Source organism: Gaeumannomyces tritici, assembly GCF_000145635.1.
Source record: "Gaeumannomyces tritici R3-111a-1 unplaced genomic scaffold supercont2.1, whole genome shotgun sequence".
Classification (NCBI taxonomy): domain Eukaryota; kingdom Fungi; phylum Ascomycota; class Sordariomycetes; order Magnaporthales; family Magnaporthaceae; genus Gaeumannomyces; species Gaeumannomyces tritici.
In genome coordinates this window covers 7,334,080-7,353,352 of record NW_008804545.1, presented here as the reverse complement: position 1 = coordinate 7,353,352, position 19,273 = coordinate 7,334,080, and the positions used below count along the sequence as shown (strand labels likewise).

Below are 19,273 nucleotides of genomic sequence, written 5' to 3'. Positions count from 1 at the left end.
CGACCATTACAATTCTTGATTCTAAATTGGGCCGAGAGCCACCCCAGCCCACCAGGCTGATTCCAGCAAACGCCCGAGTGTGGACAACCGATGGATTACAACAGAACACATAGATATTGTCACGCTTGACGGAAGCCTCGGGAACTTTGCGTGGTGTTTACCCGACTCGACTTCCAAGCATACGGGTCTCGGGTCCGAAAGATGTCAGATGGACTCGAACACCCCTTTCCCTGCCGTGGGGAGGGATTCGGCCCCAGCCGACAGCGTGCTCATCTCAGCAGGGGTTCGGGGAGCAAAGGGGTGTGGAGGCGGCGAGGCGCAGTGGCCCAAGGTCCTGCGACATTTGATGCTCTCGTGCAGGCATAGAAATCAACTGAAAAACGTGTTGTTTGCGGCCCGGGCTGCGCCATGCCATCTGTGCCGCGGGTTGGGGGCCAGGCCTTTCCCAGAAAGGTACATATATCGAATGCAAACGCCGCGCTTGAGCGCCCAACCGTTGGATCTCGTGGTCTCGGGCGGGGTGGCGCTGTCCCCACAACCAGGTTGGCTGGCGTAAGATGTGGGTGTGGTCTTGGGACCAATCAGCGTCGGCCTCCTTGCAGGAATAGGCAAGGGATGCGTCAACGTCACTTCAAATTGGTAGGGCTGTCGCCTACACTGGAGCCCTACTCTCCTATGGAGTGTGGCTCAGGAAGCCGAGCCACCATGCCCAAAGAGAGCCCATCTCCGAGTCTACCTAGATAGAATAGAGTAACAAGCAGGATTCATGGATGACTCCAGGATGCCAAGATAAATATCCAGCCCCAGGAGGCAGACCTCATGATCACGAGGGTTGAAGCTCTGGGTGACATGTCAAGAGGTGTCAACATGCCAGTTGGGGGCGCCCAAAGAGGCACTGTATTTCGCCTATGGATGCATAGGAATATCTCGGTTGGGTCAGTCGAGGGGCCGTGCCTAGACAGCTGGGGGTGAGGACAAGAACTCAACCTCGACCCGTCCATCCCTCGCGTCTCCTCACACTCGAGCGCGGCGCTATTTCCACCCCCCAAGTCCCCTCTCCGTCTTTCTCGCTGGGCAGTCCAACCCCACCCTCGGATTCTTCGACCGCACAAAATCCACCATTCGATTTATATCGCCACCCAAGCCCTTATTGGCTTCCACTTCTGACCCCACACCGGCTGTAGTGATTCTTTTTCTGATGTTCGAGTGAAGTCGATACATTAGCTTGTTGTGCGTTGTTTTGTCTTGTTCTCCCTTTTTTTTTTTTGGCAACCCGTCCCACCCTTCCTCACCTTGACCCATCAACCACGGCGGTTCCGAGACGAAAAAATCAACCATGGGACGCGAGGCGAGCACCCCGAGACGACCAAAGCCGCTGGACCTAGCAAACCGGTTCATCATGGTCCCCGATGCCCTGACGCCAGGTATGGGCGCGACAGGACTGCTGACGCCAGCCATGCCAGCCACGGCCGCCATGACATCAGGTACGGGCCCAACAGGACTGCTGACGCCGGCCACGACCACCCTCAGCCAGACCACGCCCCCTTCAACCATCAACAATGGGCTTGACGGCCATCGAACCATGGGTACGAGCATCGTAGAGAGTGAGAAGAATTCCAGCACCGGCACCCATCCCGCACACGACGAGAGCAGCGCCAAACCCAGCCATGGCGTCAAGAAGAATCCATACCCACCATATGAGCCCATCGCCATCATCGGAATGGGCATGCGGCTGCCCGGCGGCGTCCACGACGATGTCTCGTACTGGGACCTTCTCGTCAACGGAAAAGACGGTCGCTGCCGCGTCCCCGAGTCGCGCTACCACGCCGAAGCCTGGGTCCAGCCGCCCGGCAGCAACAAGCCGCCATCGGCGGGGCTTGCGGTCCCCAGCACGCACGGCTACTTCCTCGCCACGGACGCGGACGGCTCGGACCCCCTGCAGCGGCTGGACGGCAGTTTCTGGACGCTGGGACGGCACGAGGCCGAGGCGCTGGACCCGCAACAGCGGCTCTTCCTCGAGGTGGTGCACGAGGCGCTCGAGACGGCCGGGCTGACGCCCTCGTCGTACCGCGGCGCCGACGTGGGCATGTACGTGGGCCAGATGTGCGACGACTGGGCCGGCATGCAGCGCATGGACCGGCTGGACCACGGCGCGGCGCGCGCCGAGGTGGTGGGCGACTACATCGTCGCCAACCGCGCCTCGTACGAGTTCGACCTGCGCGGCCCCAGCGTCGTCGTGCGCACCGCGTGCTCGTCGTCGCTCGTGGCCTTGCACATGGCCTGCCGCGACCTGCAGGCCCGCACGTGCGGCGCCGCCATCGTGGGTGGCGTCAACATCATGGTGACGCCGCTCGACACGGTCGGCATGAACGTACAGGGCGTGCTGTCGCCGTCCGGGCGCTGCATGGCCTTTGACGCCGACGCGGACGGGTACGCGAGGGGCGAGGGCGTGTCCGCCATCTGCGTCAAGCGGCTCGACGACGCGCTGCGCGACGGCGACCCGATCAGGGCTGTTATCCGCGCCAGCTGCGTGTCCAACGACGGTCAAGGCGGCGGCCGGGGCATCACCAGCCCAGACGGCGGCGCCCACGAGCGCATCATGCGGAGGGCGTACGACATTGCTGAAATTGGCGACCTGGGCCGCACTGCCATGGTCGAATGCCATGGAACTGGAACGGCGGTTGGTGACCCGATCGAGGCTGGAGCGGTTGCAAAGCTTTGGGGAAAGGATGGGATTTATATCGGATCAGTGAGTTTCGCTTAACCCCTTACGGCCGTAGCACACATGGCCACAGATTCCAGTCATTAGCAGTCATCAGATTTCTAACGTCGACTAAATACAGGTCAAGGGGAATATCGGCCATGGAGGGGGTGCCTCTGGCCTGTCAAGCCTTATGAAGATGGTTTTGGCTCTGGAGCACTCGACGATTCCGCCCAACATCCACTTTAACACGCCGAATCCGCGTAGTAAGATCGTACCCTTTCCATCTCCAACTCCCTCCGATACACTAACAATACGCGTCTACAGTCCCGTGGCAGGATGCCAAGCTCACAGTCCCGACCAAGGCTAGCCCCTGGCCAGCTGATCGTCTGGAGCGGGTGTCGGTAAACAGCTTTGGAATTGGCGGCACAAATGCACATGCAAGTATCCGGTCCAACCCCTTTTGTGTGGGTCACACTTGCTAACAAAGTATGCAGGTAATTCTCGAATCTGCCTCTTGCGCAGGGGTGCTGCCACGCCCCATCCCAGGCATCGGTGTCGAAACCTCGGAGAACAGGGATGATGATGTTTCGTCGCAACGCCTGCTCGTCTTCTCAGCAAAGCACCCCAAGGCACTGGAGCGGTCAGCTGAAGCCGTTCGCAACTATCTAGCAGACCGCCCTGTCAAGCTCAGCGATATGGCGTACTCACTGGCAACTCACCGTGCGGCATACTCCCAGCGAGCCTTTGCCGTGGTAGGGTCCGATGAGGCTAGCAGCTTCAGGGTGGAGGCGGGAGGTACAGCTCTAGAGACACAGCCTTCCGTGGCCTGGGTGTTCACGGGTCAGGGCGCGCAGTGGCCGCAGATGGGCAAGGAGCTTCTAGAAAAGGAGCCGCTGGTGCGCCAACGTGTTGAGCATTTCGATCGTCTGCTTGCCTCACTTTCGAAGCCTCCGCCGTTCACCATCAAGGGTAAGCATTGATAACAAAGCCAAACGCAAAGCTCTATTTAGGAGACAAACGCTAACAACCCAAATTAAAGACGAGATAATGAAGCCACCGGCTCATAGCCGTCTGTACGAAGCCCAATACTCCCAGCCCTGCATGGTCGCTCTCCAACTTTCCATTGTCGACCTCCTCAAGTCCTGGGGCGTCAAGCCGGCTGCAGTGGTCGGACACTCGTCGGGTGAGACGGCAGCAGCATACGCCGCCGGCGCCGTGACGGCTGACGACGCCTTCCTGCTCGCATATCACCGTGGACAAATCACCCCTACGCTTGCGAAGGCCCACGACGGCAGCATGGCGGCCATCGGACTCGGAAGGGACGCAGTCACTCCGTTCCTGCAGCCGGGCGTGATTATCGGCTGCGAGAACTCCCCCGAGAGCGTCACACTGAGCGGCGAGAAGGATGTCCTGACGTCCGTCATGGCCGCCATCTCGGCCGCGCGCCCTGAAGTGCTCTGTCGGAAGCTCAAGGTCGAGTGCGGCTACCACTCGCAGCACATGGCGGTAGTGGCCGACGAGTACTGGAGTAGGGTTACCGGGCCAGACGGAGTGCGGGGCCAGGCTGTTGAGCCCGCCATCACTTTCTACTCGTCCGTCAACGCAGGCCTGACGAAAGACCTCTCGCCGAAGCACTTCCTCGACAACCTCCTGTCGCCCGTTCTCTTTGACGGCGCCGTCCGAGCTCTGCTCCGCGATCTCCCCACACCGCCCGTCTTTGTCGAGATCGGGCCGCACGCAGCGCTGGCCGGGCCGATACGCCAGATCGTACACAGCGAAGCCGCCGCAGTCCTCAGCCAACGCCAGAACCAGCACCACAGCCCACAGCAGCAGAAGGAGGCCCAGCACACCTACATCCCCACCCTCGTCCGCAGCCGCGACGGCATGGTCTGCCTCCTCGAGACGGCCGGAAAGCTGTGGCTCGCGGGCGCGGCCATCCAGCCGCGCGCCGTCAACCCGCCCGGCGGCTCCTTCCTGCGCGACATGCCGACCTACCAGTGGCACTACGAGGACGGCAGCCATCCCTGGCGTGAGACGCGCATCTCGCGCGAGTGGCGCCTGCGCCGCTTCCCGCACCACGAGCTGCTGGGCTCCCGCTGCGTCGAGACGGGCGACGCCTGCCCGGCCTGGCGCTGCCGCCTGTCCCCGGCCGACGAGGCGCCCTGGCTGCGCGAGCACGTCGTCCGAGGTACCCCCGTGCTCCCCGCGGCCGCCTTTGTGGTCATGGTCGGCGAGGCGCTCCGGCAGTTGGGCGCTGGGCGCGACGGCTTCTCGCTCAAGAGCGTGGTGTTTTCGGCTCCGCTGGCGCTTGATAGAGACGAGACAGTTGAACTGATCACGGCACTCATGCCGATACCCGATGGCGAGCATGCCGGCTGGTATCACTTCTCCATTTCTTCCATTGCCGATATCAAGAGCGGCGGCGCCTGCACGCAGCACGCGACGGGCAGCTGTGCGGCCGGCGCCAAATTCCAGCTCCCTGCACCCAACATGGCCGCATCGACGGCCTCGCTCGTGCGCCAGGTCAACCATGGCGGCTTCTACGACACATGGCGGCGATTCGGGCTCGACTACGGCCCGCAGTTCCGGCGCATCAGGGACGCGCGCTCGCACGTCAGCGAGCGACGCGCCGCAGCCACCATCGATACCTCGTGCGCGCCCGAGGACGAGGACGCCTACTGCCAGGCGGCCATGCATCCGACCTCGCTCGACGCGGCCTTCCACGCCTGCATGGTGGCCGGGTGCGTGGGCCTGGAGCGCAACTTTGAGCGGCTCGCGGTCCCGCAGCACATCGAAGAGGTCTACGTCAAGCCCCAAACAGGCGCCGCCACGGCCGCGGAGATGACTGTTGTGACTGAAGCTTTCGAGAACGTAAACGGTGTAAGCTGCAGCAACGTCTTTGGCACGTCCAAGACTAGCGGCGAGATCCTCCTGCACGTCCGCGGCCTCAAGGCGACGCCCCTCCCGGAGGAGATCTCACCAGAAGGGCCAGCCGACCGGCATCTTGCAGCCGTCCTCCAGTGGAAGCCCGACGTCGACTTTGGCAGCTGGTCGTATTGGATAAGGCCCAATAAGCGGCAGTACAAGGCGCAAGTGGCAAGCCTGATGGGGCTACTCGGCCACAAGACGCCCGCCATGCGCATCCTCGAGGTAGAGACCCAGCACGGAACGAACATGACCGACGCTGCGCTCCAGGCGCTCAAGTCGGGTCAGGGAACACCGCTGTACAGCGAGTATGCTCTCGTCAGCGGCAGCGACGCAAGCTCAAAGCTGGCCCGGGAGCACTTCGGGCAGACTGCCAGGATGAGATTCGCCAAGGCCAACCTTGGCCCTGAGGGGTTCGACCTGGCACAGGCCCTCAAGACGCCGGCACCCTTCGACCTGGTGATTCTCAACAGCGACGACAGCGACAGCCTCAAGGACCTACTACAGGCAACCCGGCCGCTCTTAAGCGCGCGCGGGCGACTGATCATCAGCGATACCATTGCGACGGCCGGCAATGACGACACCGTGGTCGACAAGTACAAGCATTACATGGGACGCATGGACTCCCTACGGCGCACCCTCTCCACCGCCGGCTTCCTCACCCAGCGCGAGGTCGTGTACAGCTACGGCGCGTCCACCATCATGGCCACGCCTACGCCTCCCGACGACCCCCAACCAGCAACCCCACCCAGCCGCCCCAACAAGACCATCAACGTCCTGGCGCGCAGCACGCGCAGCCCGCGCGTGTCGGCGGCGGCCTCGCAGCTCCGGGCGCGCGGCTACCGCATCCAGTGGTTCCTGCCGGGCCAGTTGCTGCCGACGCGCAAGGCGACCGTCAGCCTACTAGACCTGGACGAGGAGCGCGGCCCGTTCCTGCACGGCATGGGGCCCGACGACCTGGCCGCCCTCAAGGCCAGCGTCCTCTCCCTGCAGGGCACGGCGGCCACGGCGCCGCAGATGCTGTGGGTCACGGGCGCGGCGCAGGTGCGGTGCGTCGACCCGCGCTGGGCGCTCGTGCTCGGCTTCGCGCGCAGCGTGCGGCGCGAGACGGGGGTTGACCTGGTGACGCTTGAACTCGAGAGCTTTGACGCCGATGGGTGGGGTGCGGTTGTGCGCGTGCTGGATGGCTTTGATACGCGGTGGCGGGGCGGCGATGAGGAGGATGGTGTGGATCCCGAGTCCGAATATGTCTTTTCCGGCGGCGAGATTCAGATCGGTCGGTTCGACTCGGTAGACTTGCCTGAGAAGTTGCTGGAGAGGGCGCCCGATGGAGAGGGTGAGGATAAATCACGCAAGGTCCTGACCATGAGCAAGCATGACGGCCATACATCGCTCGAGTGGAAACAAGAGGCCGTCACGACTGGGGGCAAAGTCAACGGCAATACCGTTCAGGTCCAAGTACAGGCCTTTTCCATACCACATGGTGGGCTTCAAACCACTTCAGAGCCTAGTCTCACCTCGACAGAGCTCACATTCTTGACCAGCGGCGTCATCAGCGCCATCGGGCCCCAGGTGGACAAGTTGGGCGTGGGAGACCGGGTGGTCATGCTGGCCAGCGGCAGCATTGCCACATCGGTTCAAATCTCCGAGGATATGTGCTTCCGGATCCGCGACGACATGAAATTCGAAGAAGCTGTCAAGCTCCCGCTACTCGAGTATTGCAGCGCTTTCCAATCTCTCGACACCCTCGCAGGGCTGGAGAAGGGTCAGGTAAGTCGAGCTGCACACCATTAATCTCCTAGCGATATATATCTTTAGCAGACGTGTGACTGACAGTGACTCACTCTGACTTGCGCCGTTACCAGTCGATCCTGATTCACCGCGCTGAAACACCGATTGGCCGGGCAGCCCTCGAGATTGCTTTGGAGCGTCACGGCGACAAGAGCGATGATATCTTCGCCACAGTCACCAACGCCGCTGAGGCTGAGGAGGTCATGACCAAGTTCCATCTGGCGAGCGACCACGTCTTCATCTCAGGGTCCACAACCTCGTTCCTCCATTCCGTCACCGAGGCCACTGCCGTAAAAGGCGTTAACATTGTCCTGAGTACCTTTGCGGATCCAAGGCTCGTTGAGGCCTCATGGAAATGCCTGACGCCATACGGCCATCTAATCCAACTTGCCGGCTGGGATGCATCTCCGAGAACACGAGACAGCGGCGAGCAGCTGCGTGGCATCGACATCCTGCGTGACAGCAAGACATTCTCGCGTGTAGACTTGGCACAGGTCCTGAATCGTCGGCCACATTCCCTGCATAGGTGAGCCCCCCTATTCTAGCTTGGGATTCACCCATTCCGCGGACTGACGATGACTGACGAACTTGCCCGATTTCTTCCCTTCTTTAGCCACCTACGCAAGGCCATGGCGTACTGTCGAACAGGCAACATCAGCGCCATCAACCGACACATCAAAGTTCTAGAAGGCGATAGCATCAAGAACGGCATCAAGGTCCCCCGCAGCCCCGGCGACGGCACCTCCCTACTGGTGGCCAAGCTCCCCGAGGACGCGGGCGCGCTGCGGGTGGCGCCTGCGAGACGCAAGCTCGCGCTGCGGGAGGACCGGACATACATCGTCGTCGGTGGCGTCGGCGGGCTAGGCATCCCGTGCGCCAGGTTCCTCGCCGAGCGGGGCGCCCGCCGCCTGATGCTCTTCTCGCGCTCCGCTGAGCGGTTCGCCACCGACAATCCCCTCCTGTGCGACGAGTTTAAGGCCATGGGCTGCAGCGTCAAGTTTGTCAGCGGCAGCATCACCCAGGCCGCGGACGTGGAGAGGCTGGTGGCGGCTGCCGAGATTCCCGTTGGAGGCATCATACACTCCGCCATGGTCTTACAGGTATGACGCTCTCCCTCACTTACAGTGACATAACGATCAAAACGCTAACCCAAATCTCACACCCCCCCTCGCACACAGGACAGCCACCTCGCCAACATGACGCACAGGCAGTGGCGCGACGTCATCGACGCCAAGGTGCAGGGCACGTGGAACCTGCACTCGGCCACGACCGAGTCGTCGTCCCAGCCGCTCGACTTCTTCGTCCTCTTCAGCTCGCTCGCGGGGCTGGGCGGCCAGGTGGGCCAGGCCAACTACGCGGCCGCCAACGCGTTCCAGGACGCCTTCGTGCAGCACCGGCGCGCGCGGGGTCTCCCCTGCGCCGCGCTCGACATCGGCATAATGGAGGGCGTGGGCATCCTGGCGCGCGAGACGGCGCGGCTCGAGGCGCTGCGGTCGGTCGAGCACCACATTCTGCACGAGCGCGAGCTGCTAGATGCGCTGGAGCTGGCCATCCTGGACGACGGGGCGGGTGGCGGTGGCGGTGGCGGTGGCGATAACAATATCAACAATAGCGTCGCGCCCAAGAGCTCCTCCGCAGTGCCTGCCGCCGCAGGCTACGTCAGCGCGGGTCAGATGGCCATCGGACTGGGCTTCACGGCGGCCGGGCAGGGGCTAACGAGGCAGTCCGCCTGGCGCCGCGACCCGCGGATGCAGATGGGGCGGTCCTCGGCTGGGCACGACAACTACGATGACGAGACCACGAGCAAGGAGCAGCAGCAACAGAAATCCAACAGCGGTGCGCAACAGCTGGCCGACGCGCTGGCCCACGACGCGCACGAGCAGACGGCGGCGAGCCGGGAGGCGCTGACGCGGACACTGGCGCGCGAGCTGGCGGCCACGGTGCGCCAGCTTACGATGCGGGACGCTGACGACGGCAACCTGGACCAGGACGCGGGCGCGCCGATGCGCAGCCTGGGCGTCGACTCGTTGGTCAGCGTCGAGCTGCGCGGGTGGCTGCGGCGCAGGGCAAAGGTCGCGCTCAGCGTGCAGGACGTCCGCGGCGCCGAGACGCTGGCGGACCTGGCGCGGCTGGTGACGCAGAAGACGGCCGACGCGAGGGGGGCGGCGGATCGCCACTCGGACTCTCGGGTACCCATTGGGGTGCCAGGCTGAAGGAAGTGAGCTCTTGATGACGATTATGACGGTTGCATTTTCGTCTTGTTTGAGATAGTTCTGGCATGGTTGATACGGATTTTTTCGCGGTTGTTCAGGGAACGGAATTATCAGGAGGGGCGTTTGTAGGGATACCGGAAGAGTGACAGATAGGTCTGTATGTTTCTGCCGTCATTGTATGTATTTAGCCTTCTCGTATCACTTTCGGGGGCTGGCTAGAACGGGGTAGTAGTGGTTTCTATCGAGGACGTAGATAACGATGGTCCAGGGCGATATACACAAACCACTATCACGCCCTGCTATAATAGATTGAGGGGCCTCCCCGGATTAGTAGTAGCCATAAACCAGAAGAAAAACGCCAAAATCTACAAATTGTCCACTCCTCTCTTCGCCACGCCTTCGCCATGCTCTTCGCCGGACTGCTCATTACTGCCATCTTCGCAGCTGTCTCTGCAGCAAGCGGCTTCCCGAACCGCCAAAACACAACCGCGGCCGAGCAAAAGCAGACCACCAGCACTGCTGGGTCGGTTGCCATTTCGCAAACCCAAGCGCCGTCTGCCAATCACTGCAGCCAGACATACCAACACTGCGGGTGGTACCTGGCCAAGGACCTAGGTGAGTCGCTTCCATGAGAAAAAAGGGCCGGCTTTTACCACTTGGAACAAAGACAGCACATTGCCCTTCATGATCAAAGAACTAACAATGGCACATCAAAGGTTACGTTGGCGCCATCGACAGCGGCATCTACTTTTGCCTGGACGACACAACGGCCACCCTGACTTTGGACTGCGGGGCAAGGAACTGCTGTGGCTCGGGAACTACAGCACACTGCTGCTTCACCGGACACAGCGCGTAGCCGACAGCCAGAAAGGACAAGTGTAGGGGTCAAAGCCGGTGGTTACTGGAAACCAAGGTGGTCAATCAGGTGTCACAAGCGATTTGGGATGTCTCAATGGTTCCATGCCAAGATCATGGGCGCTTCTGATCAAAGAGCGCCCAGCAATTACTACTAGTAGTATACAACAACAACAAAAGAACTCCCATACCCCCAAACTCAAGCCCACACCCTTTATGCAGCATTGCCGTCGGCGGGTGTGCCGTTGTCGGCCGGGGCGGTCAGGAAGCCCTGGGCGGCGGCCTGCTGGATGCCGCCAAAGAAGACGTTTGCCATCTTGACGTAGCCGGCGTCGTTGGGGTGCCTCGTGTCGGACAGGTCGGCCGTGGTCGGGCCCTCGGCCGAGCGCATGTCGACAAACACAAACTTGGCGCCCTCGGCCTTAAGCTTGTCGGCCATGGCGGCGAACTGCGCGTTCTCGTCGACGCGGCACTTTTCCTGCGCCGCGACCTTGTTGACCAGCACGGTCGGCATGACGACGGTGGCGCCGGGGCTCTTTGCGTAGATGTCGCGGATGAGCGCCTCGACCTGCTGGCCCGCGTCGGGCACGTTCTTGCCCTTGTTGCAATTGTTGGTGCCGACGTCGACGAGGACGAGGTTGGGGAGCAGCTTGGGCGCGGCCTCGGCCGTGGCCTTTGCGATCTGCGAGATGACGAAGCCGCTCGTGGCCTCGACCTGGTTGTCGGCAAAGTCGCCGTTCTTGCGCGTGCCGACAAAGTTGACCGTGTCCTTGGACGTGAAGTTGACGCCGTCGGCGGTCAGCAGGTCGCGCAGGTCCTTGCGGTAGCTGTTGCCCGTGCTCGAGCCGACGCCAAAGGTGACCGAGGCGCCGATGCACATGATGCGCAGCGGGACGGGGCCGGCGGCGGCGGCGGCCTCTTCCTGCCTGGCGACGAGGAGGGGACCGGCCATGGCCGAGCCAGCTGGAGGTGCGAGGTTAGCACGGTGGTTGTTACATGTCGACCGTCTATACAGCACGCAAGGGCATAACCTTACCGGCAGCAAACAGCAGAGAAACAGACGCAAGCATCTTTAGGGCTAGAAAGAACAAGGGTCCTAAGAACAAGGGTCCTGGGGGGAGAATAAGAATGGAAAGTCTTGGCAAGGAAAAGAAACGTGGTTGGCTACCGAAAGAAAGAGAAGACACAGCACGATGGACGGCAAGGAATCAATCGGCAGCTGCCACGCCATTTATTCATCTTGGCGATCGCAACGTCGCAGCCCGCGGCACGAACCCTTCTCCCCCAGCTTGTTTCGGATCCGTCGCGTGCCCCTTTTACGGAGCAGGGTCCATGGCAAAACCGCTCCTGTTTTACAACCATGGGTGGTCGAAAATAGGGCCCCAATTTGAATCGCTTCGCTTCGAGACAAGGGGCCACCTGGTTGCTGGGAATGGCCTCGACCCCTGACCGGATGCCGTTACCCGTTACTTGTCAGGAAAAGTATGCTTAAAATCTCACTCGACATATCAAATGAAATCAAACCAGACCGCCTCCACCTCCTCACAAATCACACGATGGGCAGCACCAGGTAGTTGGCCAGCCCCGGCCCAAAGTTGACGTGATTCCACCCCTCGAGCACCCCGGGCGGCCTGTCGACGGGGTCGTCGTGCAGGAACAGGCCCGAGCCCTGCGTGTCGCCCGACGCGACCTCGAGCACGACGCGCCCGCCCGCCTCCACCACCACGCACGTCGGCCACAGCTCCACGTCGACCGCGTACACCTCGCCGGGCGCCACGGCCCGCGCGTCGGCCGCCCGGTACTCGCGGTGCGGCAGCCAGTCGCGGTGCCGCGGGTGCGAGTGGTCCGCCGTGGCCCGCAGTGAAACCCGCAGCCAGCCCTTGCACAGCGGCACCGGGTCGCCCGCCGTGCCCGTGTACAGCACCTCGGCGCCGTCCGGGCCAATGTGGCGGAGGGTTAGGAAGATGTCAATGTCGCTGGGTCCCCCGTCGTCGCCGCCGCTACAGCAGTCGCCCGTCGGGTCCGCCAGGCTCGAGGCCGAGACGTTGAGGTGCGCCAGCGGGTGGCCCGTGATCTCGGTCTCGGCGGCGAACGGCGCCGTCGAGAACTGCACAAGCTGCGGGGAGCTCATCTCGCCCAGCGCCCGGTACGAGACCCTCCGTGTCGGCGCGTCGGTTTGCTGTTGCTGCGGCTCCTGCTTGTCCAGGCCCAGATCCGGGGTAAGGAAGAACCTCTCGTAGCGCGTGCGGGCGGGCGGCCACTCCGCCTCGGCGCGGCGGCCGTAGGCGCGCTCGGCGACGGGGTTGTCATATCCGACGTTGCCCTTCCGGATGACCAGGTCGACGGGCGGCAGCCCCCCCCGGGACGGACCAGCCGGCGCGGTCGTCGCCCTTGAGGAAGGCGTCGAGGAAGCCGCGCTGCACCTCGACCTCGCCGTCGTAGTAAAAGGGCAGGTCGTGGCGGCCCGCGATGGCGCGCAGGTACTTGAAGCGCGACGACGCGTGCAGGAACCCCTGCACGTTGCCGCGCAGGTGCAGCAGGATCCCGCCCCAGTTGGCCACCGAGAGCAGCGGCACCTCGACGTCGGCGAGGTCGTAGTCGCGCGAGGCGTGGTACTCGTCGTCGCGGAACCGGTGCGCGCGGTTGTCGGCGTTCTGGTCGCGCCTGTTGGCCGCCAGCTCGTCGGCGCCCAGGTCGCCCTCGAGCGTGTCGGGCCCCCAGCTGGCGGCCGCCCGGCCCGGCCGCCCGTACTGGTTGGGCGCCACCTGGCGGTCCCACCAGAAGCGGATGAAGGCGTTGGACAGGATGCCGCCGTGCCGGCACCGGTCGCGGTAGTAGTCCGACATGCCCTCCCACGGCACCATGGCCGCCAGCCCGCGCGGCCGCCGCGCCGCCACCCGCCACTGGCTGCCGGCGTAGTAGCTGACGCCGAGCAGGCCGACCTTGCCGCTGGACCAGGCCTGGTCGGCCGCCCACTCGATCAGGTCGCAGAAGGCGTCGGTCGTGCCGCGCGACATGGTGTCCAGCAGGCCCGGCGACTGGCCCGTGCCGCGCTCGTCGGCCCGCACGACGGCGTAGCCGTGCGCCGTCCAGAAGCCCGGGTCCGGCGTCTCCCAGGCCGAGTGCGCCGACTTGTGCTTGGGGTTGACCTCGGAGAAGGACTTTGGGTGGAAGCTGGGCGGCGTCAGCCGAGTCTTGGGTGTGAAAACGACCTTGTCGCCTACCTACCTACCTACCTACTCTTTGTAGTGAATGTCTTTTCCGTAGGGCCCGTATGTGACCAAGACAGGGACCGGACCCGAATCCTTGGGCCGGTAGACATTGCACCGGATCAGGCCCTCGTCGGCCTTGAGATGGACTGTGACATTCTGCTCAAAGATGTAGGGGAAGGAGGTATCATCGATTGTGTGAAAGTCCCTGATCTGTTTGTCCATGGCCATGTTTACGATGCCGAATCGGAGACTTGAACAAGGAATCAACAGTTGTCGATATTGAGAGCCAGATGCGGGAAGGACGAGGGTAGGACTGAAATGGGCATTCAAAATCGTTACTCGAGGCCGGAGAACCCCACGTTCACCCCGCCCCTTAGCTTGCTGCACCATGTGCGTCTGGGCAGTTGAAGAAGCTGGGCACCAATGACCAGGCGTGGCTTCAATGTACTTTATGTCGTCACTAGGTCCATCCAGACGCACCCAGCTTGCATCCAACTGCCGGTGCCAAGATGACTATTTCTCTGTGTAAACTGACCCTGAAACGAACAAAAAAAAAAGACGCCCGACAGGGAACCGACACGCAGCTTGGCTGCCCACAGTCCAAACACGCCACCATCGCTCCCAGCCCGCGCTCAGAATCCATACAGGTTGACGGGGGCGCCGTTCGCGTTCGCCAGCATCCTCTTGTTCTCGCGCTGCAGCATGAGGCGCATGTACCAGGCGCAGGCGACGGAGCAGACGGAGAAGGCGGCCGACGCGCTGAAGCCAATGGTGTAGCGCGGGGAGTCGGTGCTGGGCCAGATGTAGGCTCCGTAGATGTAGCCGATCTGGCCGGCCACGTTGGTCATGGCGAGGACCACCTGGAGTATTGTCAGTATTTTTTATTTTTTTGCTATTGTTTGACCGCCTTGGCCTATCCGTCTCCGGGCGTCAACTTACAGCCTTCTTCTCCTTGGTCTGCGCGCACGTCGATGACGCCCACCCGATGATGACCGAGTTGACCGAGTAGGCGCCGGCGGCAAAGATGAAGCAGGCCGTGTACCGCCCCGCCACCGTCAGGGTCGAGGCGGCGATGGCGAAGCCGACGACGGCCATGCCCAGCCCGGCCGTGACGTGCCAGGTGCGCTCGTGCAGCCGGCCTGAGCTCCAGCCAAACAGGATGCCGAACGCGCCGGCCACAATGAAGGGCGGGCACGTCATCAGGAGCGTGATGGTGGTGTTGAACTTGAGCGTTGCCACCACGGTCGGGAAGAAGGAGTTGAAGGAGCAGGCCGAGAGGTGGAAGTTCTGCATCAGGCAGAAGACCCACGTCTTGGGGTCCTTGACGGCCTGCTTGAGCCCCACCATGGTCGACGTCTCGCCCTGGTCGTCGACGCGGTCGCGCTCCATGCGGGCGTGCGCCAGCTCGCGCTCCTCGGGCGTGAGCCAGCGCGTCGTCAGCGGCGTGTCCGGGAGCAGCCAGAAGCCGAAGATGCCGACGAGCATCGTGACGGAGCCCTCGATGATGAAGAGCCTGTTGTTGGTTTTTCGTGTGTCAGAGTTTCTGTCGAGAATTAGAGGTGCTTTGATATGGTCTCCCCAAACTTACCAGCGCCATCCGGCAAGCCCCCGGACCATGTGCATCCCCTCAAAAACGCCGGCCGCGATCAGGCCCGAGAAGCCGGTGGCCAGGATCTGGGCGCAGTAGAGCAGCGCGATGCGGGCGGCGACCTCGCGGCGGGGGTAGAAGATGGACAGCATGTAGGTCGCACCGGGGTAGAACTGCGGGCGTGGTCGTCGAGCGTCAGCCACCGTCTCATTTCATGTGCACAAGAGGGCCGTCTGGGGCTGGCATACCGGAGCCTCGGTAATACCCAGGATAAATCTGCACGCCACCATGCCGCCGTAGTTCTGCACCAGGCCGGTGCAAGCTGTTTCGAGAGGTTAGTTGCGTCATGCCATTCCAGGCCTAATACTATAAGGCTGGACTTACCCGAAACGATAGCCCAGATTATCATCCATGAGCTCATGTACAGACTGGGTCGTATCCTGGTGATCAACATGTTGCTAGGGATCTGCAGCTTGGTCAGTTGGGCGGGCCTGGCCGTCAGGGGCACCGAGACGGAATACATGCTGCGCAAAACTGTCAGTCACGGCCGCTTTCCAATTTTGGAGAGAGGACTCCGCACATACCCTGCGTCAGGACGTAGCCGACGAAAAGAATGGAAACGGTGACGTTAAAGTCGTTCCCCGTCATTCCGAGGTCCTTTTCCAGGCCGTTTAGCCTGGCCTGTGCGATGGTGTTCCTGTCGACGTAGTTGAGGAAGTACATGACCATCAACGTCGGCTGTTTTTTTGTTTTTTTTGTTCAGGTCAGAGAAGTCACCAAAGAGCCAAATGCAGCCCCAAAAAGCAGGTAACAGGGCATACCATGATGCGCCAGTCCAACTTCCGCACCAGCGCCACCTCGGCCGGGTCGGTGGTGGTGACGGCGCCGCTGTAGTCCCTCTTGGGCTCATCCTCGAGGTTCTCGACCGCGTAGTCCTCGACGCCCTCATCCTTGCGCTTCGCGCCGTCGTCGTACGCGACCTTGGAGTCGGGGTTTGCCTGCGCCATTGTTGGGGCTGCTCGCTTGCTCTCCAGTCGGAATGGTAGCGGTGCGCGTGCGCGTCAGGGTGCCACGCAAGGAGGTCAGGATAGGCAAGACCGGAGGCCGAAGGCGGAGGGGGAGGAGAGGGCGGCTGTTTCTTTTTGTATGGGGCGCAACGCAGCACACCCTTCCTCCTAACGCCAGGCCCTTCCTCAACACATCGGGGTTCGCGGTTGCCCCTGTGCTCGCGGCGCGGCGGGTCGGCGGGGCCTGCGGGGGGCCGACGTATCGGCAAAACGGGTGGATGGGCGTGCTGCTTGCTTCTCCAAATCTGCTCCTGCCACTGGTCACCGTCGCATTCTTGCTGACCACCTATCTGTCCATTGACGGCAAATGTCCACCTGACTGCGTACGGCTTCTGGTATCGGCGACGTCAACAGCAGATATTGTCGGCTCAAGCAAAGCTACCCTGGAGACGTAAAGTGTCTAGCACAAACTGCTCTGTAGACATGGCGGCGGCTCTTCGGCCAAGCTCAACAGCCCAGAGGCGTTCGCTTGGTGTGAGTCAAGCCTTCTTGGGCTCTTGGTGCTGCGGCAACTGCCGACCGGAGACGGTAATTTGAGCCCCCGCACTTGGGATATGAGCTGGAGGTCTGGCTGACTTGGTTTCACGGTTGGTCAGCATCAAAATCTCTCCTCCCCCAAAGGACGCTCCCTTGAGCCCGTGAATATGCATCGATAGTAACACAGAAGAAAACACACCAGAGGAATAACAGGCACACAACCAAGATGGCGGTATACAGGAACCGCACCGCACCCACTTGCGATGCACCGCAGTCCCCTTGTGGATCGCAAAAAGTTGAGTTGTTGAGGACGGGCCAACTCCGGGCAAAAAGCAGGTGGCGGTGGGGGTCAGGGCTCGCCGCCTCCACTTCCCCGCAAACGGGGTGCGGGGAGGCCATGGCAAAAGCCCCAAACAAGCAAGATAAACAAGAGTGCTTGGCCCAGCACCCGCGGCTGGCTGCTGACGCTTCCGGGAGAGCCTGCTATGCTGTGTAAGCGGTGCGAGGTGGGCAGCGTCTCGGTTGGAGAATCGGCGCGGCGTGGAAATGCCGACCGAAGAGCTAGCAGTGGGGATTGGCCCGGGACGAAGCCCGATATAGGGGTCTAGGTCTAGTAATGCGAGCGGTGACGGACCTTGCTGGCGCTGCAGGACATTGACCGGGACACGTCAAACACATGAAGAAAAAAATGTCAGATAATGGCAAATGCTTGGTATTTTTCCTCCGTGGTATCCCCACAAGAAACAGCATTAAAAGCCGTACATGACAACAAAAAAAAGAACAACCAAACCCCAAAAGTTAAAATCCAAAACAGTAACGCCCCGCTTGCCAGCCACCCTTCCACGCTATGCGCGCTAAAATTAGAAATGGAGAGTCGTGAAAACGTCAAGAAACGGACACCCAAAAAAGATGACCCCAGAGAGAGAGAAACGAAACAAGCCTAATTTCTGTGTGGCCTGTCCCTTGCGCCCCCCCACCCACCTAAGGAAACTTCTTGCGCGCGGCGACGACTGCATTGAGCCAGGCCGGGCCGGTCGACAGGATGCCGTTTTTGTCCGAGCTCGCGACGTGGACACCGTACTGGTAGCGGCGGCCCTGCGCGTCGGGCTCGAGCCAGATGGCCGAGCCCGACTGCCCGGGGCTCGAGTCGGCCGCGTGCAGCAGCGGCGAGCGGGCGTGGTTGCAGCCGTCGGGCCTCCAGACCTTGAAGTTGTGGTTCACAAAGGGCAGCTGGCCGGTGCGGTTGCGGTCCTGCGGGTATCCGTACGACCACCAGACCTCCTTCTGCATCAGGTCCTCGGTCATGACCTTGACGCCCAGGTAACCGTTGGTGGCGCTCAGGTCCCGGTTCAGCACGAAGATGGCCCAGTCGTCGGCGTAGCCGCACGTGCCGTTCTTCTTCTGGCTGTCGATGTGCAGCACGTGCGTCACCGTCGCGGGCGTGAACCGGTCGCCGGCGTAGTAGGCTGGCGCGAACGTGTAGACCCCGTTGGGCTTGACGCAGTGCCGCGCCGTCGCCACCAGCCTTGGCCCCACGAGCGACCCGGAGCACCAGGACCTGCGCCCCTCGTACTTCATGGTGATGCGACCCAGGGCCGAGAAGGGGTACTGCATCCCGCCCTCCGTGTAGCGGTCGTCGGACCCGTGGACGGCGCGCGCCTTGACGATGCCGCCGGTGGTGATGCTGGCCGCCGGCCCGGAGCTGGGCAGCATGGGCGGCGCCTCGCTGGCGTTGCCGCCCTGCATCACGAACTGCTCGAAGCTGCCGGGGATGACGGCCGCGGGCTCCTCGTCCTGGTACTTGCCGTCCCGAGGCGCGACCCTGATGGCGGCGGCGCTACAGAGGGCCGCCAGGCTGAGGGATGAGAGGACGATGGATGATAACCTCATTTTGGCGTTTGTGGGTCTGACAAAAGGAAAACGACAAAAGGAAAAAGAGACAAAAGGAAAATGACAAAAGGAAAATGACAACAGGAAAATGACAAAAGGAAAATGACAAAAGGAAAAAGAGACAAAAAGGAAAAGGATGAGGTCTAACCCTCCTATGCCCGACGAGCTCAAGTTGGAGAAGTTGGATGAGTAGGTGCCCCGTGGCCAAAAGTGCGAGGCACCGCCTTGCCTTTATAGACTGATGTCACCAGCTGCTATTCCGAGAAGCCAGCCTATCCCGCCTCCCCGGATATGCAAGCCCCCCCTTGCATGAACCGGCATCCCTGAGGGTTCGGCAGCCAAGCCAGCGCCGGCAGGGCGCCTTGCCCAGGCCAGAAACCAAGCAGCACACAGCTCTTCTACTATAAACAGTAGCGTTTTGGGAGGCAGGTGGGCAGGCACGGCATCCAGAAAATAGTCTGGACCGCAATTTTTTCCCCACCCAAACTCTGCCTCTCCCAACACAATTAGCACCAAAGCCAAACAACATGCCCGCGCACCACTCTACACCT

The 19,273-nt window shown here is 62.0% G+C and overlaps 6 protein-coding genes across 6 annotated transcripts; 2 read left to right on the top strand and 4 right to left on the bottom strand.

The window, feature by feature from the left end:
• Positions 1-1,399: 1,399 nt before the first annotated feature.
• GGTG_02313 (hypothetical protein) lies at positions 1,400-10,014 on the top strand (the record flags this gene model as incomplete). The annotated part of the gene is made up of 9 exons (XM_009220084.1): positions 1,400-2,749; positions 2,844-2,967; positions 3,029-3,166; positions 3,251-3,673; positions 3,744-4,492; positions 4,550-7,399; positions 7,495-7,946; positions 8,034-8,520; positions 8,599-10,014. 9 exons carry the CDS (start codon positions 1,400-1,402, stop codon positions 9,631-9,633), a joined length of 7,608 nt encoding a protein of 2,535 aa, XP_009218348.1. The 3' UTR covers positions 9,634-10,014.
• Positions 10,015-10,037: 23 nt separating this feature from the next.
• GGTG_02312 (hypothetical protein) lies at positions 10,038-10,489 on the top strand (the record flags this gene model as incomplete). The annotated part of the gene is made up of 2 exons (XM_009220083.1): positions 10,038-10,248; positions 10,350-10,489. 2 exons carry the CDS (start codon positions 10,038-10,040, stop codon positions 10,487-10,489), a joined length of 351 nt encoding a protein of 116 aa, XP_009218347.1.
• A 70-nt stretch (positions 10,490-10,559) lies between these two features.
• GGTG_02311 (hypothetical protein) lies at positions 10,560-11,641 on the bottom strand. Its single transcript, XM_009220082.1, has 2 exons — positions 11,525-11,641; positions 10,560-11,451 (listed from the first exon to the last, which is right to left on the bottom strand). The coding sequence occupies exons 1-2, from the start codon at positions 11,556-11,558 to the stop codon at positions 10,703-10,705; spliced, it is 783 nt and encodes a 260-aa protein (XP_009218346.1). The 5' UTR covers positions 11,559-11,641; the 3' UTR covers positions 10,560-10,702.
• Positions 11,642-11,998: 357 nt separating this feature from the next.
• On the bottom strand, positions 11,999-13,928 carry GGTG_02310 (X-Pro dipeptidyl-peptidase; the record flags this gene model as incomplete). The annotated part of the gene is made up of 3 exons (XM_009220081.1): positions 11,999-12,811; positions 12,855-13,662; positions 13,729-13,928. The coding sequence occupies 3 exons, from the start codon at positions 13,926-13,928 to the stop codon at positions 12,038-12,040; spliced, it is 1,782 nt and encodes a 593-aa protein (XP_009218345.1). The 3' UTR covers positions 11,999-12,037.
• A 404-nt stretch (positions 13,929-14,332) lies between these two features.
• Positions 14,333-16,295, bottom strand: GGTG_02309 (MFS transporter; the record flags this gene model as incomplete). The annotated part of the gene is made up of 7 exons (XM_009220080.1): positions 14,333-14,560; positions 14,640-15,213; positions 15,289-15,461; positions 15,537-15,610; positions 15,673-15,754; positions 15,862-16,026; positions 16,110-16,295. 7 exons carry the CDS (start codon positions 16,293-16,295, stop codon positions 14,333-14,335), a joined length of 1,482 nt encoding a protein of 493 aa, XP_009218344.1.
• A 1,518-nt stretch (positions 16,296-17,813) lies between these two features.
• On the bottom strand, positions 17,814-18,800 carry GGTG_02308 (hypothetical protein; the record flags this gene model as incomplete). Its single annotated transcript, XM_009220079.1, has 1 exon — positions 17,814-18,800. Exon 1 carries the CDS (start codon positions 18,720-18,722, stop codon positions 17,814-17,816), a length of 909 nt encoding a protein of 302 aa, XP_009218343.1. The 5' UTR covers positions 18,723-18,800.
• Positions 18,801-19,273: the final 473 nt, after the last annotated feature.